General features: G+C 37.7%; 1 protein-coding gene across 5 annotated transcripts in view; it reads left to right on the top strand.

Annotated features, from left to right (window-relative positions):
* The window catches only part of CUL4A (cullin 4A), a 40548-nt gene extending 24571 nt beyond the window's left edge, over nt 1–15977 (top strand). For all 5 annotated transcript variants that reach the window (XM_087759147.1, XM_087759144.1, XM_087759148.1 and 2 more), the window contains 10 exons: nt 538–730; nt 2135–2239; nt 3987–4097; nt 4436–4521; nt 5537–5644; nt 6880–6993; nt 8197–8302; nt 14870–15042; nt 15359–15511; nt 15809–15977. In XM_087759147.1, coding sequence (XP_087615273.1) covers nt 538–730; nt 2135–2239; nt 3987–4097; nt 4436–4521; nt 5537–5644; nt 6880–6993; nt 8197–8302; nt 14870–15042; nt 15359–15511; nt 15809–15904 — 1245 coding nt within the window. In that variant the 3' untranslated portion in view covers nt 15905–15977. The remainder of the gene's footprint in view (nt 1–537; nt 731–2134; nt 2240–3986; nt 4098–4435; nt 4522–5536; nt 5645–6879; nt 6994–8196; nt 8303–14869; nt 15043–15358; nt 15512–15808) is intronic.
* Nucleotides 15978–17220: the final 1243 nt, after the last annotated feature.

Genomic DNA, 17220 nt, shown 5'->3' with positions numbered 1-17220 from the left:
TTGTGAATGGGAAAGTTTTGTTTTATTGCCAGTCAGCTAGGTTGTTTTGCTTTTAAGCCCTTGCTGAAAAAGAAATCTTGGAGTGATGAGCAGCGGTTGAATTTCACCACCTGTTCCATCAATAGAGCTCCCTAGTGGATTTAAGAAAAATAGCGCAAAGTTTCCCATTGCACTTAACATTTCTGAGGCAGTTTCCATATAATTTCTTTTACATGAATCATGTAGTTCTGTATCTAACTGTAAACTTGCACATCATACAGTCATGTCTACTGTGTATTTTTTTTTCAGCTTTCGTCTTAAATGTATATAATCTTTAAATCAAACACTAATGTTTGAAATCCATTAATGTGTGTCTGGGTTTTTATTTTAAATTTCAATGCATCTCATTTTTTGAAAACTTGAAGTCATATAAGTAGCTCTGTAAAAAAAAAAAAAAATATTCTTTCTAATGATAAATTTTATAAGGGTGGATGTGTCTGTTGGGGGAGATAGGTAGCGCTCTAAAGTATTTTATTATCAAAAGTGTTTGTTTTACAGAACTTTGGGACAACAATAGTGGTTAATCCTGAAAAGGACAAGGATATGGTGCAAGAGCTACTAGATTTTAAGGATAAAGTGGACCATATCATAGAAGTGTGCTTTCAGAGAAATGAAAAATTTATAAACTTGATGAAGGAGTCCTTTGAAACATTTATCAACAAGAGACCAAATAAGCCTGCAGAATTGATAGGTACACAAATATTTTTCTGTAAAATATTTCAAAAATCTATAGAAAGCATGATAAGATAATGCTGCTGAGTGTGCCAGTGCAATAGTGACGCAGTACGCATTCTGCTTTAGGAGACTTGTTTTTGGGATATGAGGCAAAAGTTAACCTGGGAGCGTTGCGGATTCGAAAAGCTTGGGTGTGCTATTAGGCGTGCACGCAGCGTCCTGACGGAGCATGCCGACTTCTGTCCCTGCGCTCTGCTTCCTGCACGGTGCCTGGTGCTAACAGCTGCTCGGAGCGCGTAATGCTGGTGCGACGAGTGGAGGCAATGGTTAGGGGGAAGAGTAGCTGTGGCAAAAAAAAGGGAACTGTCTTTAATTGTGGTAGTAGAGGAGTTCTTCGGATGTTATGGATCTCTCAGAAAGGACTAAGTACAGCCCGCCTATCTGCCTTGAAGGCTGAAGCTGGGAGAGCAATTTTAAAGCATTCAGATACAAGGAGTTTAATAGAGAAAAATTTTATTACCTTGAAGGGGGAACCAGTGCTCATTAAGGGGAAAAAATAATAACAACACCTTAAAAATACTATTATTGGGTTTATCCCTGATCTGGCAAAAGCTGTTCTGACTGTTTTGCCTGCAGCGAAACTGGAGCTGTGGCATTTTACACCAGGAGAGGATCCCGTTCCTCGGTTGTTTGTTTTTCCTCTATACGTTCTTTTGCCTTTATTCAACTTATTTTGTGGCTTCCTTCTAAAACCAGCTTTATGTAGGACAAATTGCACAACCTAGTGATACAGGTTAAAGCCATGATAGGGGCTGCTGTCGTTTGTGGATTGTGGTGTTTCAGCTCCTGCAAAGGTTTCCTTCTTATAGAGAAGGTTGTATAAGGATACTAATGTGGCTTAACCGTATTTCTGGCGTTCTGAAGCTACTAACTTGAAAGCATTGCTTCTGTTTTAAATTTTGGTATGCTCCTACCAAGGAGCATGAGGGACATGGTAAAGGTCTACAAAAATACAGTCCTCTTTGTGTTGTTTGTTTCTGTTTCTCATAAAATACATTCATATGCATTGTACACTTCCAAAACATTGTCTTTCAAAAAGTAATGTGCTTGCTATGACTGTGACACAAAATGTGGGAGTTTCTAATGGATTAATTTTAATTATTATACTGTATTCATTTTTTTTTCTTGGGTGGTTCCTTTTTGTGATATTTTTCCATTGTGACAGTAGTACAGCAGGGCTCTATCATTCCACTGAACATAGGGATGGGAAGAGGGAAAACAGAAAATTTAACACTTATTACTATATTTTAACATATAGTAATATTTAACATATTGTAATATTTCAAGTGGGAGATGCTTAAGTTGGTTATTTTAGATGTATTTTTTTTTAAAGCTGTTAAACTGTTTTATTTATTTGTAGCAAAATATGTGGATTCCAAGTTAAGAGCTGGTAATAAAGAAGCAACAGATGAAGAGCTGGAAAGAATACTTGACAAAATCATGATCATATTTAGATTCATTCATGGTAAGAAATATCGGTTCACAGTTAATGCAATTAGAACTGTTTTCCTCTGTATTAGCAGAACTGCATTCCTCTGAATGTAAGAGGTCTTTTTTAGCATGAGTTTCTGCTCGACTTGGTCTTAAATTCAGGTTGCCTGACATCTGAAGGAGCATAGTAAATACGCCAGGGAGGACAAACTTGTCCTATGGAGACTGGGAAGTTACAGACATTTTACAGTCTGTGAGTGCAGACCTAAGAGTTAGAGCTGTTGGTGGAAGTTTTTTTCACGTAAATTAACCATATCTGTAACCACCACCTCTCCTCTAATGACAGAGAACAGAAAGGTTAGTACAGATTTTCTCTTCCCTGCCCACCTCAGTATGTCCTAGGTGCAAAGTACATGAAAACCCAGCAACTAATGACTTGTCTCTTCTCATTGCGGCTGAGAATGAACACAGAGGAGGGCTCAGAATGATGGGAGAAAACGTTATTGCTGTGTTTTGCTGCCTTTGAAATGCACTTCCCTGATGCATGTCCCTATCTGAGCAAAAACCTGTGCTCCTAATGTGTTAGGAGAATTTTTTTTGCTAGGTTGAGTATCAGAACAAAATATGTGGTTGAGTCCAATGGAGATGCATGGTCACTGTTTTGAGGGAAGTGGGACGTGTATGCTGGGCTGGAATAGGCAGGAACTACCCAATTCTGTATTAGTTTGTTCTGACACCTGTGGGGTTCTTTCCTCATAAAATCCAAAACAAGTACAATATAATGGGAAAGCAGACAAGAAACTAGTCATAAAGTAACATCATTTGCATCATGATTTTTGTCAAATGCAAAGGGTATTGGATGGAGATGGTGAAAGAAAACGGTATCACCGGCCACTTGTCAGCCTAAGATTAATTTCTGTTAATCTGAAACTTTGACCAACTCTTTTTCTCTTAATATTTTTTGTAGTACTGAGCTAAAAGTGTAAATTTATTTTGAGGTACCTAGTGCGTAAGAGTCCGTTTAAGAACAGGTGATAATTAGTAGTTAGGTTCTGGACATTGGACTTTTCGATAGTATCTTGATGCTGTTTCATGAAACAGCACTTTACCAGAGGGTGGGATGGAGAAGGAAGAGTATCAGAGGAATCGCTACATTGGAAGGTGTTTGCAAGGAGGTAGGAAGGGCTACTGTAGGCAGCGCAAATAGTGCCTTGAGTTATGGTGAATTTCTTCCTCTTAAAAGTGAAGAAACTGGCTGATATCTTTGCACTATTGATAGAAAAGATTTGTGGAAGCTCTGGTTTAAGGTGTGAAGGTTTGTGGGTGCCTGTATGACTTCTTTATTTCAAAAGGCTATTGGAAAACTGAGTAAGAAGACTTCTGTCAATTTTTCTTCACCTTAGGCTTTTAAAGGTTATTTCTCTAATGCATAGGAACCCTTTTTCTTTTTTTAATTTTAATAAATCAGACCTTTGGGGAAGAATGTTCTTCTGGACCCCAGAATAATTTAATGTGATTTGTAGCTGATCCAATGGGAAATACAAGGCAGCCCATGTTCCTGCGGGGGGGGATAAGTAAAAATTTTGCAAAATATGTTAAGAAAATTAAAAATATAAACCGAACAAGTTGTCTATATGTTTTTCTTTGCTTTTGCATAGTGAATATTGTTCTGCTGATCAACATGTCATGAGAAGGGCTTGTGTCACAAACCTGAAGTGCAGTGATGCAAATAGAATGTATGATTTCAGTTGTATTTTATTTTTGTTTCAATTTCCATACAGGTAAAGATGTGTTTGAGGCATTTTATAAGAAAGACTTAGCCAAAAGACTGCTGGTTGGGAAAAGTGCATCAGTAGATGCTGAGAAGTCCATGTTGTCAAAGCTTAAACATGGTAGGTGCTTTCAGATGTGTTAAATTTTTATTACTTTTTCACGTGTAAATTGGAATCCTTATTTTCTCATGCTTTAAGAAGTGACGAGCCAGATTTTAAGTAATAGCTGAGTGCATTGCAGCTTTCATTGTGCTCAGTGAGAACTGTTGGGCTGACCTCTCAGATATGTGACTGGCTCATTTAATGTACCCAGAGAGGAGCAAAATCCTTAAAACATGTACCTAGTTGTGGGTGCTCCAGACCCTGGCAAATCTGGCTCAGCTATCTCAGGTTAAACCTTTATGGCTTGTTCTGTGCTCCTTTGTAATGTGGGATCTTTGCTTTAATTCGTGTGACAGAATGTGGCGCTGCTTTTACCAGCAAACTGGAGGGCATGTTCAAGGACATGGAACTGTCAAAAGATGTCATGGTTCAGTTTAAGCAGGTACATTTAGCTTGTGTTCGTGTGCTGAATTTTCAGTAGTGATGGGGAAGCACTTAGTGGTGCTATACCTTGGATTAAGATAAACTAAAATGAAACAGCTTTTGAGCAGGTCCTGGTCATAGTAACAGAGTCTATTTATAGTTCTATTTATAGAACAGGATTTATTTATTGTATATCTCTTCAGAGACAGTCTTATTTTACAGCTTTATTTGTTTCCTTTTTAAGTAAATTACACTCTAAATATCACATAGTAATTTAGTTGTCTAACATACTTTAAAATCCATATCCCTTAATTCTGTAAACTGTTGCTGCTCTGATGAATTCTTTGTGAATGACCCACACCACAGAAACTCCCTGAAGGCTGCTAAGCGCACAGAGACCATGTATGTCTCGGCCCCAGAGCTTCCAACCTGTTGGCGACCGAGGGAATGCTTGGAGGAAATACTGTATATGCTCACCCTGTTGTTGCACTTCTCCCTGGGTACCTGTTTTGGGGCCTTATTGACCACAGGATACTGGGATCTGGTAGCGATCTGGTCCAGGACACCTGCTCCTGTAATAAAATACTCTAGGGACTTTTCTGTCCCAGCCTTTGCAGCCTGGCATGACTGATGCTATGCTCAAATTATAAGAAAATGTATTGTCTAACAGATGTGTGGAAGTCCCAGAGGATCCTTTTGATCTTACAGTTCTTGCCCTGGCTTCTGATCAAAAGCTTTTATTTTGCCTTATTTGCGTGTGATTGAAGTTCCTGTAAAGACGGTGGACTGGGATACTTCAAGGCATGTTGTACTTTTCTTTTTACTTCCAACCACTTGCTGTGGTTTGAAACTGGGGACAGGAGCAATAAATAGTAATGGAATTTAAAATCTGGTAGAGCATGTTTAACCAAGGATGTGGCCTGTAAAAATTTTTCATTATTCTACAAACTTTAAATTTCTAATTTAAGTCTACATATTTCTAATTTAGCATGAAACAGTATACTTGAATGATTTCTTTGTCTCTTGTATTTTAGTATATGCAGAACCAAAGTGACCCAGGAAATATAGACCTGACAGTAAATATATTAACTATGGGATATTGGCCAACTTATACACCTATGGAAGTCCACTTAAATTCGGAGGTTAGTGTTAGAATTCTCCTTCTAAATGTGCTTTATGGAGTGGAATCATAATCGCCATCATAGGGTGAACTAATGCCTTCATTTAATGTTTTTTTTCTGCTAGATATTTAAGTGGTTTATCTCATTTTAAAGATTCCAAAATTGGAAAAAATAAAATGTAGTGGATAAAATCCACTTTTTTGTGGTGATTGTTTAACTTAATATGTTTTTTACCATAATAACAATAATAAATAATAATCTAAAATGAGTATTAAAATAAAATCAGTGTCCTATTGAACATTGCAGTCAAGCACTTAAAAGTTTAAAACTGGACAGTTCACCTTAATTTAGTCAATCTTTAGCTACGTTGCTTAGGCATTTGGATCTAGCCAATAGTTATGTTACTGCACAGCCTTTTTTTCTGTAAGATCCTTCCTCTGTTCCCTGCAATGTGTCTCACAAAACTAGCCCCTGCATTTAAATGGCATTTGCCTGAAAAAAAGATTGCTTCCAAGTTGAGACATTTTTGCAAAGCTCCTATCAGTAGCGATTTAAATTGAAAGATGTATTTGGAGTCCTATTTCCTGCAATGCCTTGCTTGATCTGAAATGTGGGAAGCACTTCAGAGGCCAAAGGTGGTAGCAAGGTTCCCATTCAGTTCGGAAGATGTGGAAGCTTTTGTGCTCTTGCTCCTGGGGCATCTTTTCCCCAGTAGCAGACGACTTTGGAAGGATCCAACCTGAGCAACACGTCATGAAAACGGAGGGGTAACAAACCCTTACTTGGAAATAAGAGTGTATGGAGTACTGGAATCAGACTTGAATCTCTACAGGACAAACTAAAGGAAGAACTTGGGAGCGGCTGGTAATAGTCAGTGTATAGGTTTGAGATGTATGCTTCTTGTCCTGGGGTTTCTTGGTCAGATTCAAAGTCCAGGACAAAACCAGTGTTTATTTTTGAGGTTTAAAACCCTTTACAGCGGTTTTATTTGACTTTTATTTAAAACGAACAAACAGACAGACAGAAAGAAAGGCGGGGGGAACTAAAAGCTGTACTTGAATTGAGGCTTTCTTTTGTGCATAATAGTACCAGTGTACTTGAGAGCAGAATTTTGCTCTTCGGATTTAAGTTTTCACACAAAAGCACTTATTATGAAACAGCTTTGAGGACAACCAAAGAAATTACATGTGTGAAATCATCTGGCATCACTGCACTGGTATAACACTAATGAACTTTTTTCTCTCTTTGCTTTACAGATGATAAAGCTTCAAGAGGTATTTAAAACCTTTTACCTGGGAAAACACAGTGGTCGAAAGCTTCAGTGGCAGACCACTTTAGGGCATGCCGTCCTAAAGGCGGAATTTAAAGAAGTAAGTTTGCTTGTTTAATGCTTAGCCTGTTGGGATGAAACTTAAGTCAATTATTTGGAATCTGGTCATGCATTGTATTTTTTATAAAGGTAGTAACATTTTTTGTGGAGGAACAATCACAATTCAATACTGTTATTTGGTATAGAAAGTAGTCTTTTTATAATTAAACTGAAATAACTACCTAGCTCACGGAAGACAACAGTGTGATGCCTTTTGGTAACATTTGTATTTGATAGGAATTGTGGCTCATTCAAATAAAGAAGGTTGTAATAAAGCAGTAAACTAATGAAAGAAAAAAAAATGCAGCATCTTTTTATTTTTAATATGGAATTGTTTTGATCATAGAAATACTGGTGACGCTTCTAGAATGCTTCAGTGATGCAAAAAGAGACTGAGTGTTAGTGATGTAATGACTGTGGTTAAAATTTAAATGCTTGTTGAATTATTTAAGCCTTAAATAACCACATTGGTTCTTAATGTGGTTTTGTTTTGTCTCATGGGAATATCTTGCTAATAATGCAGCTTAATTGAGCCAGAGCAAAGACCCCCCAAAACCTGAATTGTTTTACTAACTCATTGTGAATATGAAACGTAGAGGTTTAGGCATTACGTAACAGTAAGATGGATAGGTTTGTAGCTGTCGATTGACAGAGGTGTTTACAGCTGTCTGAAGAGTTTGAGTTATTTATTTCCTTTCCATTGCCTGTTTGCACAAACATTGTGCTACTGATGACACTGTCACTTTGTATATAGTAAACCAAAATTATCTTCTGTTTCTTTCATATTTGATCCAATGCTGAGATTTCTTTTGTATTAGTTTGCTCATTTCTATGAAATGAAACTTCAGTGAAGTATAAATTCGCTATTGATGGCAGCAAAGCCAGAATTTCAGATATTGTAATTAAAAATGAAGTAAATGATGTGAAGTAAATACAAAGCCATTCTAATGAGCTTCTGCTGTGTGCTGTACTGCTACTGTTAGAATAGCAAAAAAAGAGGTTTTAAAAATATCCTGTTTCCTTGATACTGCCTTCAGGCAGATTCTTCTGTGTGCTAGGCATTCTAAAATGCACGTCGTCTTCTAGAAATAAAAATAAGAATGTATAGGTTCTGTCAACTTTGTATAGTTTCTTGTAAAATTTGGAGGATACATTAGAAATTGCTTTGAATATTACTTCTAATTATTTGATATTTCTTTTTTAGGGAAAGAAAGAATTTCAAGTATCGCTCTTTCAGACATTAGTATTGCTTATGTTTAATGAAGGAGATGAATTCAGTTTTGAAGAAATTAAAATGGCCACTGGTGTAGGTAGGAAGAATACTTTTTGATTCTTAAATTTTTTCATCGAGTGATTACCAATTATGATTTGATATGTAAAGGTCTAACTTTAAGAAATTTGCCATGATCATTAGGACAAACTTTTTGAGCCAATAGTATATAGACACCAAAAGAGATGAGGAAAACACACTGCTGGTACTTCCTAGTGTAGATAAAATAGATGCTTCACAAAATTAACAGTAAGAGCTGTGTAGTGTATGATACTACTAACAACCTATTAGATTTACAAAATGTGTTACTGCAATTCTTAAAATTCAAGTGCTGATAAAGACTGTAGTATGTACAGAGTATTTTTGTTCTACTGCAGTTTCAAATATACTTTGAAAATGATCTGTTGTAGAATACTGTCATTTTGTGGTGATTCAAGAGAGTATTTTCAATTGAGCGGTACTGAGAGCTTGCCCAACTGTTTTCCATTACTGTTGCTGGAGCGTCCCATTTACAATAGGTCTGATTTGTTAAGAAGAGCAGTGTCCAGCAGGGCGTATACTTTGTAGCCGTCTCCCTCTGCACTTGAAGCCTGAAGGCAGAAAGGACAAAGAAAACTGAGGAAAAGTATAGTTTTCTTCTAAGTCACCTGCAGTATCTAAGTTCTGTGTTCTTATGCTCTTGGATGGGATTTTTTTTTTTTTTTAAATTTTTACACTTCCTTGAAATAGTTACGGTCATTGGCATTAAAAATGATAACGGTATCATCGCTTTACTCTCTTGAACTTCTGCGGCAACCAGCAGGTCATACCCAGTAGCCCTGCACATGTTGAATCTTAAGATCAACCCAATACAGCAACTGCTGAGGGAGTATTTGAACCCACACAAGTGCTAAAATACTTTAAATATATTTACTAAAATATTGTAAAATGGGGATATCAAAAATCCCCATGGTTCGAATGATGCGTTGCAGAAGGCAGTACAGCCCAGGTCCTCCAGCTTCTCAGCCTCGAAGCTTTGGGTTGCTTAGTCATCCACTCCATTAATGCTAAGGGAGACGAAGAAAACTCATGCCAGTGTGAATGATAAGCATCACGATCGTCCGGAGAGGCTCATTAGGTCAGAGTACAATGGTTCACACAAGTCTGATCCAGATCCTGTTTTCTCATCTGCTATTGCTGTGCCTTGGAGCTTGAATTCTGGCTGCCTGACAGCAACAGATAAAACCTGCTGCATGGAAATTCTTTACATTATAGCACAATAGAAAGGATTTCAGTAGACTGTTTTTAAGGCAGCTGGATAGAACTGATTGATAGCTGGGAGGTATATATGTTATGTCATGTCATTGTGCTGACTGCCACGTCTGTGTTTCTCTCTCCTATGGGGAAACAGTGTAGGAATGCAGGTAATGAGGACAATTCATGGGGTTCCCATGGGGCCAGGATGGTTGACAGAAAATCTCTGTCTTCCCAGGCTCTTCCTACACAAGGCATTCGGAGCTGCTTTAGAGAGGTCCCATTGCCACCTAGCAGTCTCCCTGCTTCTAAAGGAGAGGAAACTCTTATGGCCAGAAATGATCTCAAAAATAGGTCTGACGCTGCACCCTTCCTGCCTCCTCCTGCTTGGGTGATCCTTTCGCTCATCGGTACCCAGCTGAAGGCTGGTACTCCCAATAGTTGGAAAAGAACAGATTCAGTTATTAGAAAAAGTAGCTGAATTTGTGATGCAGCTGCTTGGTGAATTGACCGCTAAGGGCAGAGGTGCCGACAGCCAGACTCTCAGAGGCTGACCCAGGTGAACCAGAGGTCCTCGCTCATGGATACAAATAACATAGGACATGGCAGAAATCGTGGAGGGCAAAACCTGGGTATTAGGGTTGCCATAAAACCATTTCTAAACGTTGTAAACACCACGTGTAGGGCTAGACAGGCAGAATTGCAATATATGCTTGAAAAAACGACGTATGGAAGAGGGTCTAGTTTTATTAGAAAGTAGGGAAGCCTTTGAAACAGGGGGAACCTGTACAAGACGGATGGGCTCCATCTGCATTCAAAGGGAGTGAAGCTGCTGGCACACTAAAATGTTTGAGAAAATCTGCAGGGTTTGTCGGACTTCTCCCTCCACCATCTAAAAATAACATCCAAGAAGAGTTCAGAGATTGGAAGACATGGGGCAGCTTCTTTAGAAGGAACACCTAAATGTTAGGACTGAACTAAATAGACCAAAAGGTAAATAGAAATCAGTGAACAGGGATTGATTTCTTACTCAAAAAAAAAAAAAAAAAAAGCTAGAGGGCATAGAACAAAAACTAAACAGCATGTTATAAAAGCTGGAAGTGTACAGAATTCAGGGAGACAGGTTCAGGGAAGAGCAAAGCACTGAAGGTTTCTCAGTGCATAGAAACCACCTCTGGCTAAGGAAGTCCCTGAGCCCTAAGTGATTGGAGACGTAGGGAGCGGGCGGATGAGGAGAGGAGGAAGAGCAGGGAAGTGTGGAGCTGTATTAGCTTTGCTCTTATGTGCTGCCCTGTGCTCACCTGCTCGTGGCCGCTGCCAGAGGCAGGATGCTGGGCCAGGTGGACCTTCTGACGCAGGGTGCCTGTTCTTCAGGTCTAAACTGAACACTGAAAGGAATACTGAACCTCTTCACACTGCAAGACTGCATCTAACCGCTTCCTGGACTTTGGTGTTCACGTGTGCCAGCTCCTTCTGGGGGGTGGTGGAAGCCTTGTGCAGTTTTTATTTAACTACCATGTGTTTATGTTGAGACCCTATTATGAGCTGTTACCCAGTCTTTACACATTGGTGTTTACTGCAGAAGAGTGCAGCCAGCCATGCCCATGCCATAGGGCAGAAATAAAATATTGCAAGTTGAAGTGTCAGTAAAGGGTTTAGAGCAGATCAGTAAATCAGACAGTAAATTAGACCACCACCAACTGGTAGAATTCATCCAGAAGCTTTACGGGAACTTTCCAATATAAATACTGAATTAGTTTGACTAGTTTGTAATTTAAGTGAGCGTTGGTGTGAGAAGAATGGCAAGTGACAAGAGCAATGCTAATTTTTTTTAATTTATTTTTTAAGTTCATGGCGTAATTCTGCAGATTACTGCAGGGTAGCAGGTCTGTACTGGGAAGAACAGAACTGGTAGGCTCATGGATAAGTGTATATTAGGGAAGAGCCAGCATGATTTATGCAATGCATAATGTCCCTTTCAAGCTCTTTGAGGGAGTCAGCAAGCATATGCACAACGATAATTGTGCATTTGAGTTTTAAAAAGTTCTTGATAAGAGCTCCTCACAAGCTCTAAAATAAACTAAGTTTTCATGGCTTGAGAGCGAAGTTCCTCTTAGGGGTGAATAATTGATTAAAAGACAGGAAACAACAGGTAGAAATGAATGGGTAGCTTTCGTAGTGAAAGGAAGCTCCTATCCGAGATCCCCAGGTATTATTCAACATAGTCATTAAAGATCTGAAGATGAATACTGATGTGACAGAATTTGATGTCGATTCCTTCGGAAGGTCAAATCTGAACCTTCTAAAAATGTTTAAAAAGGATCTCAAACTGTTGAACAATTAGGAGATCAAATTGCATCCAGTGTTGATGAATATAAGGATGTCTGTAGTGGGGAAATAACCTTAACCAGATGTCAGAGATTGGCTTTGTTAGATATGACTGCTCAGGAATGAAGTTGTGCAGTCATTGTGTTCCCTGAAAACATCAACTGAAAGTTCATCAGTGATCAGAAGGGCAAAAAGTGTACTGGTAACTGCTGGGGAAGTCATTGAGAACAAAGCAGAAGCATAGTCGTGCTTTGTGTGCTTGTGTTTGGATACTTCATAGATTTCAGCCCATCTCTAAAATCGTATAGTAGAATTAGATAAGGACAAAGAAAGATGAAGAAGAAATACGGACGGTATCGAACAGTTGCCATGCAGAGGATGGAGAGTTCATCTCTTAAACTTGGGACGTGGTAGTTTGGAGAGAGGTGAAAAGGAGGAAATACAATAGTCTGTAGAATTACAAATGGCTTCGAGACAGCGAATAGTGAATTCACTGGCCCTCACAGTACAAGAATTCAGGGATCTCTTAGCTTCTCCGTTTGTTACCAGCCAAGTCAAAGAACCCATGTTGGGTGAGGCAGACATTTTGATCCGATACGTGTAACATATAATGTAGTTATTCTCAACTGAAACTGAGTTAGCTACCTAAGATTAATGGCAGGCCTTAAAGTGCTAACTCTCAAACATCAAATCAACTCAAATTGAGTCAGCATCCAATTTCTTGCACGTACATTGATTTTTAATTGAGAACACCATAAAGGCGGTCCTAAGGTATATTCTGCTTATTTAATATATTCCTGTGGACCTCTTACTATATAAGCATCTTGAATAATGTACTGGAATGAGGTGTGAAGCATTTGGGATTTTCCAGTGTTACAAAAATCTGTTTGGCAAGTTTGCCTCAGCAGGAGAAGAAAGAGTACCAGCTTTAGCAGTGCTTCCGTGGGGGTTCATCAGGTCTATCGGTCATGTCTCCCCAGCTCCCTGCTGGCTATAGCGGAATATAGTGCCACTCAGGTAAACATTTGGTTTTTTTGCTCAAGAGTCATACTGCAGTTAATATAAAGAAATGGCTGGTCAGTATGGCAGAAACCAGTAAGACAGCATGACTTACAACTTTCAGTCACTTAAGCAAGTGCTGTCACAAAATAAAACCTAGCAATTTGTGTTCAGTGCTGTACCTGACAGGATAGGACAGCCACAGCCAGAGTTCCAGTTCTTTAATACATCTTTCATACGTTCATTATCTACTACATATATAATTTTACAGAGGTGAATATGATATATTCTGTGGTTCTGTTGTCCAGACACTTATTCATTTATGCAGCTTCAGTATTAGCTACATTGCTGTGTTTACAGTATTACAAGTTAGTTTTGTAAACATCTTGCACTTAAAGTAAGTGGGTACCTGGATATCAAAACCCCGGGTATGGAAACAGTTCAGGCAACTGGTCTCTATGTGCATTTCCGACTTTGTCTATTGTATCTTTATATTCCGTTGCCATCTAACACAAAATACATATACTTTGGGGGGTCAAAAAGTCATACTCATATGAATTTTGCTCATGCTAAGTAGAAGAGTACCTCATGGGCAATTACCATATTACTAAAAACGAACAAACAAAACATCGCATGGATTTCTGCCCCTTTGGGATATCACTGTCTTCATCTGCGTTAACTGGCCATAGTTGGAACTCGTGTTTTCCAGTCACTGTTAAAATAAATTACCGCCACTCTCTTTAAAGAGATGAGACTGTCTCTCGTACATTACTGCAGTTAGAAAATGCATAAACTGTCACTCAGGGAAAGAATGGTTACCTCCTCTTTGGTAACCGTGCTTCTTTGAGATGTGTTGTTCAAGTATACTCCATGTTTTTACCTGTCTTTCTCATTATCGAGAAAGCCTCTAGGAGCTGTAGTTTTTACTTTTACTTCGTGATTGATAGGTAATTGCAGGTTCCTTCCCTTTGGCATACTGTAACCTGCGACTTAGCATGCAGGGCAGAAGCAAAGCTCCAACGTATACCGAGTGTTTTTAACAGCATCCTTGTGTTCGGACAAAAACACAACTCAACAACCTGCATTTACTGAAGGTGAAACACCCAAAAGGTGTGAAAAGTCATAAATGCCTGTTTAGTCAATATGGTTTAAAGGTTTTTTTAGTAATCATAGAACAGCTGGAAGTTTAAAAAAGGGAAAAGGTCACACTGTGTGAAAGTTATTTTAGAAATAATAATAGTGTTAATCTTTTACTCAGCTGCACTGCAATTCAGCACTAGATTGCAAAACCTTTCTTTCAATTTTTAGACTAAAACTGTTCAGGAGGTCCAATGCATTTGGTGACAATTTTATATTGTGAATAAAAGTGTTCTAGAGACTGCAGAGGCTGTTTTAATGCAAAATCTTGATACAAGACTTTGGAACATAATTATTAGAATGCTTTAGACTTCATTTTATCTACTTGTTCAAATGCTTCTGGCTATAAATCTTACCAGATAGAATTTTCCTCACCCACTTGTTTCTACTACTTTCCTGTTGTGGGGGAAGTTTGTGACTATAACAACTGTCAGCTCTGCCTTATCACAAAACATCTTCCTATCAACTTAGATTTCTTTTTATTAGATATTTTCTGGTGTGTGTTAAAAATAGCAATGAAATCATAAAATGGGTGGATCGAGTTTGTCATAGAGTGATTTTTTTTTTTTTCCCCTTCTGAAGTCCTGTTACTACCAAACAAAACTAAAGCAATAAAATCAGGCTCATGTTAACATGAAGTCTTTTCTGAAACTACTTGTGGATGGAAAGCTCACCGAGGTGAGCCTGAGCCTGTCTTCCTGACATGTACAATTCTGTGCATGCTCTCAGCATGTGAAAGATGCGAGCCCAAGCTCAAAGGCTGCAAGTTGTTACCTAACTGGAACTTAGCTGGAAGGAGGCATTAAGATACAACCAGTAACTTTTCAATTGTATTTCTAGATTAATCACATGAAACTCTTCATGTTAATGTTTTGTTCTGCTTTCTCCCATACTCTGAACTTCTTCACAGAGGACAGTGAATTAAGAAGAACCTTGCAGTCTTTAGCTTGTGGAAAAGCACGAGTATTGATTAAAAATCCAAAGGGCAAGGATGTAGAAGATGGAGATAAATTCATCTTTAACGGTGATTTCAAGCATAAATTGTTTAGAATAAAGATCAACCAAATCCAAATGAAAGAAACAGTATGTATTTATTTTTTTTGTATTCATTCTGTTTGTGTTAACTGAAGTGAGTTTTTAAGATTTAGTTTAATTTATCAAATAGATTTAAAATAAGGCATACATTTTTTTTCTTTACATTATCCTTAATTTTATTTGGCTTGCTTTAGCAGTACACTTCAGAATCACTTAGTTCGTAGCATGCAGTAATGCATGCATCTGTCTCAAAGATGAGTAAGAATACATGAGTTGCATTTAATTTGAAAGGTTAACTATAGAAATATAATTGATAAATTAGCAAAAAAGGTGGTATGACTGGTGGTGTTGTATTGTTCTTTAGGTCGAGGAACAGGTCAGCACAACTGAGAGAGTATTTCAAGACAGACAATATCAGATTGATGCTGCTATTGTACGAATAATGAAGATGAGAAAGACTCTTGGTCATAATCTCCTTGTTTCTGAATTGTATAATCAACTGAAATTTCCTGTAAAGGTAACTGATTTTGTTTTTCAAACCATCCTAGAATTATCTAAAAATATGTAATATATTTTTCCATTCAGCTGGCCCATAAGAGTAAGAAATGTGAAATATGTCTGAATCAAATCTGAAGATTAAGGTATTAAAATGAGTGTGTGAACAGAAATAAGCCAGAGTATCAGTAGGAAATTATATTTAGATATCGACTATGGCGCATTTTCTTATGTAGCTGTCAGCAGTCCTATTTTTTAAAATGTAATATAAATGCAAATATATTTTTAACTGCTTTACTAATCTCATCTTTTCTTGTAGCCTGGAGACTTGAAAAAGAGGATTGAATCTCTCATTGACAGAGACTATATGGAGAGAGACAAAGACAACCCCAATCAGTACCACTATGTTGCATAATGGAGAGGAAATGCTTTTACTTAAAAAAAAAAAATAAATAAATAAAAAAACCCCAAAATAAAAACCAAAATCATCCACATATATCTTCAGGACACCGAATACCTATGCTGTTCCAGACTTTCATTTTAGCAGATTTCAGGTTGATGTATATTATTCAACCAGCTGCATGCACTGCTGTGGAAGAGAAGCAAAATGACATGTTAATTGATCATCCTTGTCAAGACTCGTTACAAATTTTAAACGTCATTATTTTTATTTCTTTCAGTTACTCTTTTGTTCTTTTGGGTTCTTCAAAATTTAGTTTTATAGTTTTGTTTAACACTGTCATTGAAGTTGGATGGAAAGGTAAAATTACCTGTGTGAGAAATACTTCTGTGATGGATGCAAGTCTGGTTTCTTCATTTCTGTGTTCCTAACTGCATCCATAAAGACCCTATATGCTGCATTCTTTAGCTACAGTGACAACTTGGGTACCTTTTTAAAAACCCTTAACTGATGAACACGTATGTCCAAGCAGTGTTGTTGAAATACACTGAGTTTTTGAAATTGTGCACCATGAAAACCCTTAAACTTGTGTTCAATTAATTTTCTTTCAAATGATTATAAACTTCAGTCTGGTTTAGATAAATCAGGTTTTGAAGTGAGATCCTTGAAGTGCCAAGAGGACAGCTGTGTTCATGTGTGTAGTGAGTTGTTGGATTATTTAGCTAAGATACGGATTATTATTTTACTACTACTTCTGCTGGCTTGGGTGGCAAAGATTAGATCTGAGTCAGAGGCCCTACCTCATTTTAGGGCAACTGGTGTTTATCACTGTTTATGTAATTGCCGTAACATTTAGTTTTGCCTTTAAAATAACATACAGGGAACCTACTGTACAGTGTGCTCCACTTCAAAGAAACAAAAACTTTTTTTTAAAAAGACTTTTATGGTCCCGATATTGTGAAAGCATCGTTTTTTGTCTTGAAAGACTAAGGATTTTGTGAGTACTTTGTTACATATTGTATATATGTAAGTTGATTTGAATTAAAGAATGAAAGACACTGTAGATCTGTTAGGTAATTGTAACTTAAGGAAGACACCTTTTGTGGTAATACTTACAAGACACTGTTTGTTTTCCAGATTTGCATACTGGTGTGTTTCATTCTGAAAAAGAGCTACCAAAGGAGTTTTGATTATGGCATAAATGAGAATTTAACTGAGCAATATTTTCTTGAGAGATACCTTAGTTAAGTTTATGTAACAGGGGTTTTGTGCATCAATTAAAAGGCCACCACCTCTTCTTAAAGTAAACATTGCTAAGAGTTGACATCTTG

Source organism: Nipponia nippon, unplaced genomic scaffold (genome assembly GCF_047370975.1).
Source record: "Nipponia nippon isolate SJK-2023a ecotype South Korea unplaced genomic scaffold, ASM4737097v1 scaffold_2, whole genome shotgun sequence".
Classification (NCBI taxonomy): domain Eukaryota; kingdom Metazoa; phylum Chordata; class Aves; order Pelecaniformes; family Threskiornithidae; genus Nipponia; species Nipponia nippon.
This window is presented reverse-complemented; position numbering and strand designations above follow the sequence as displayed.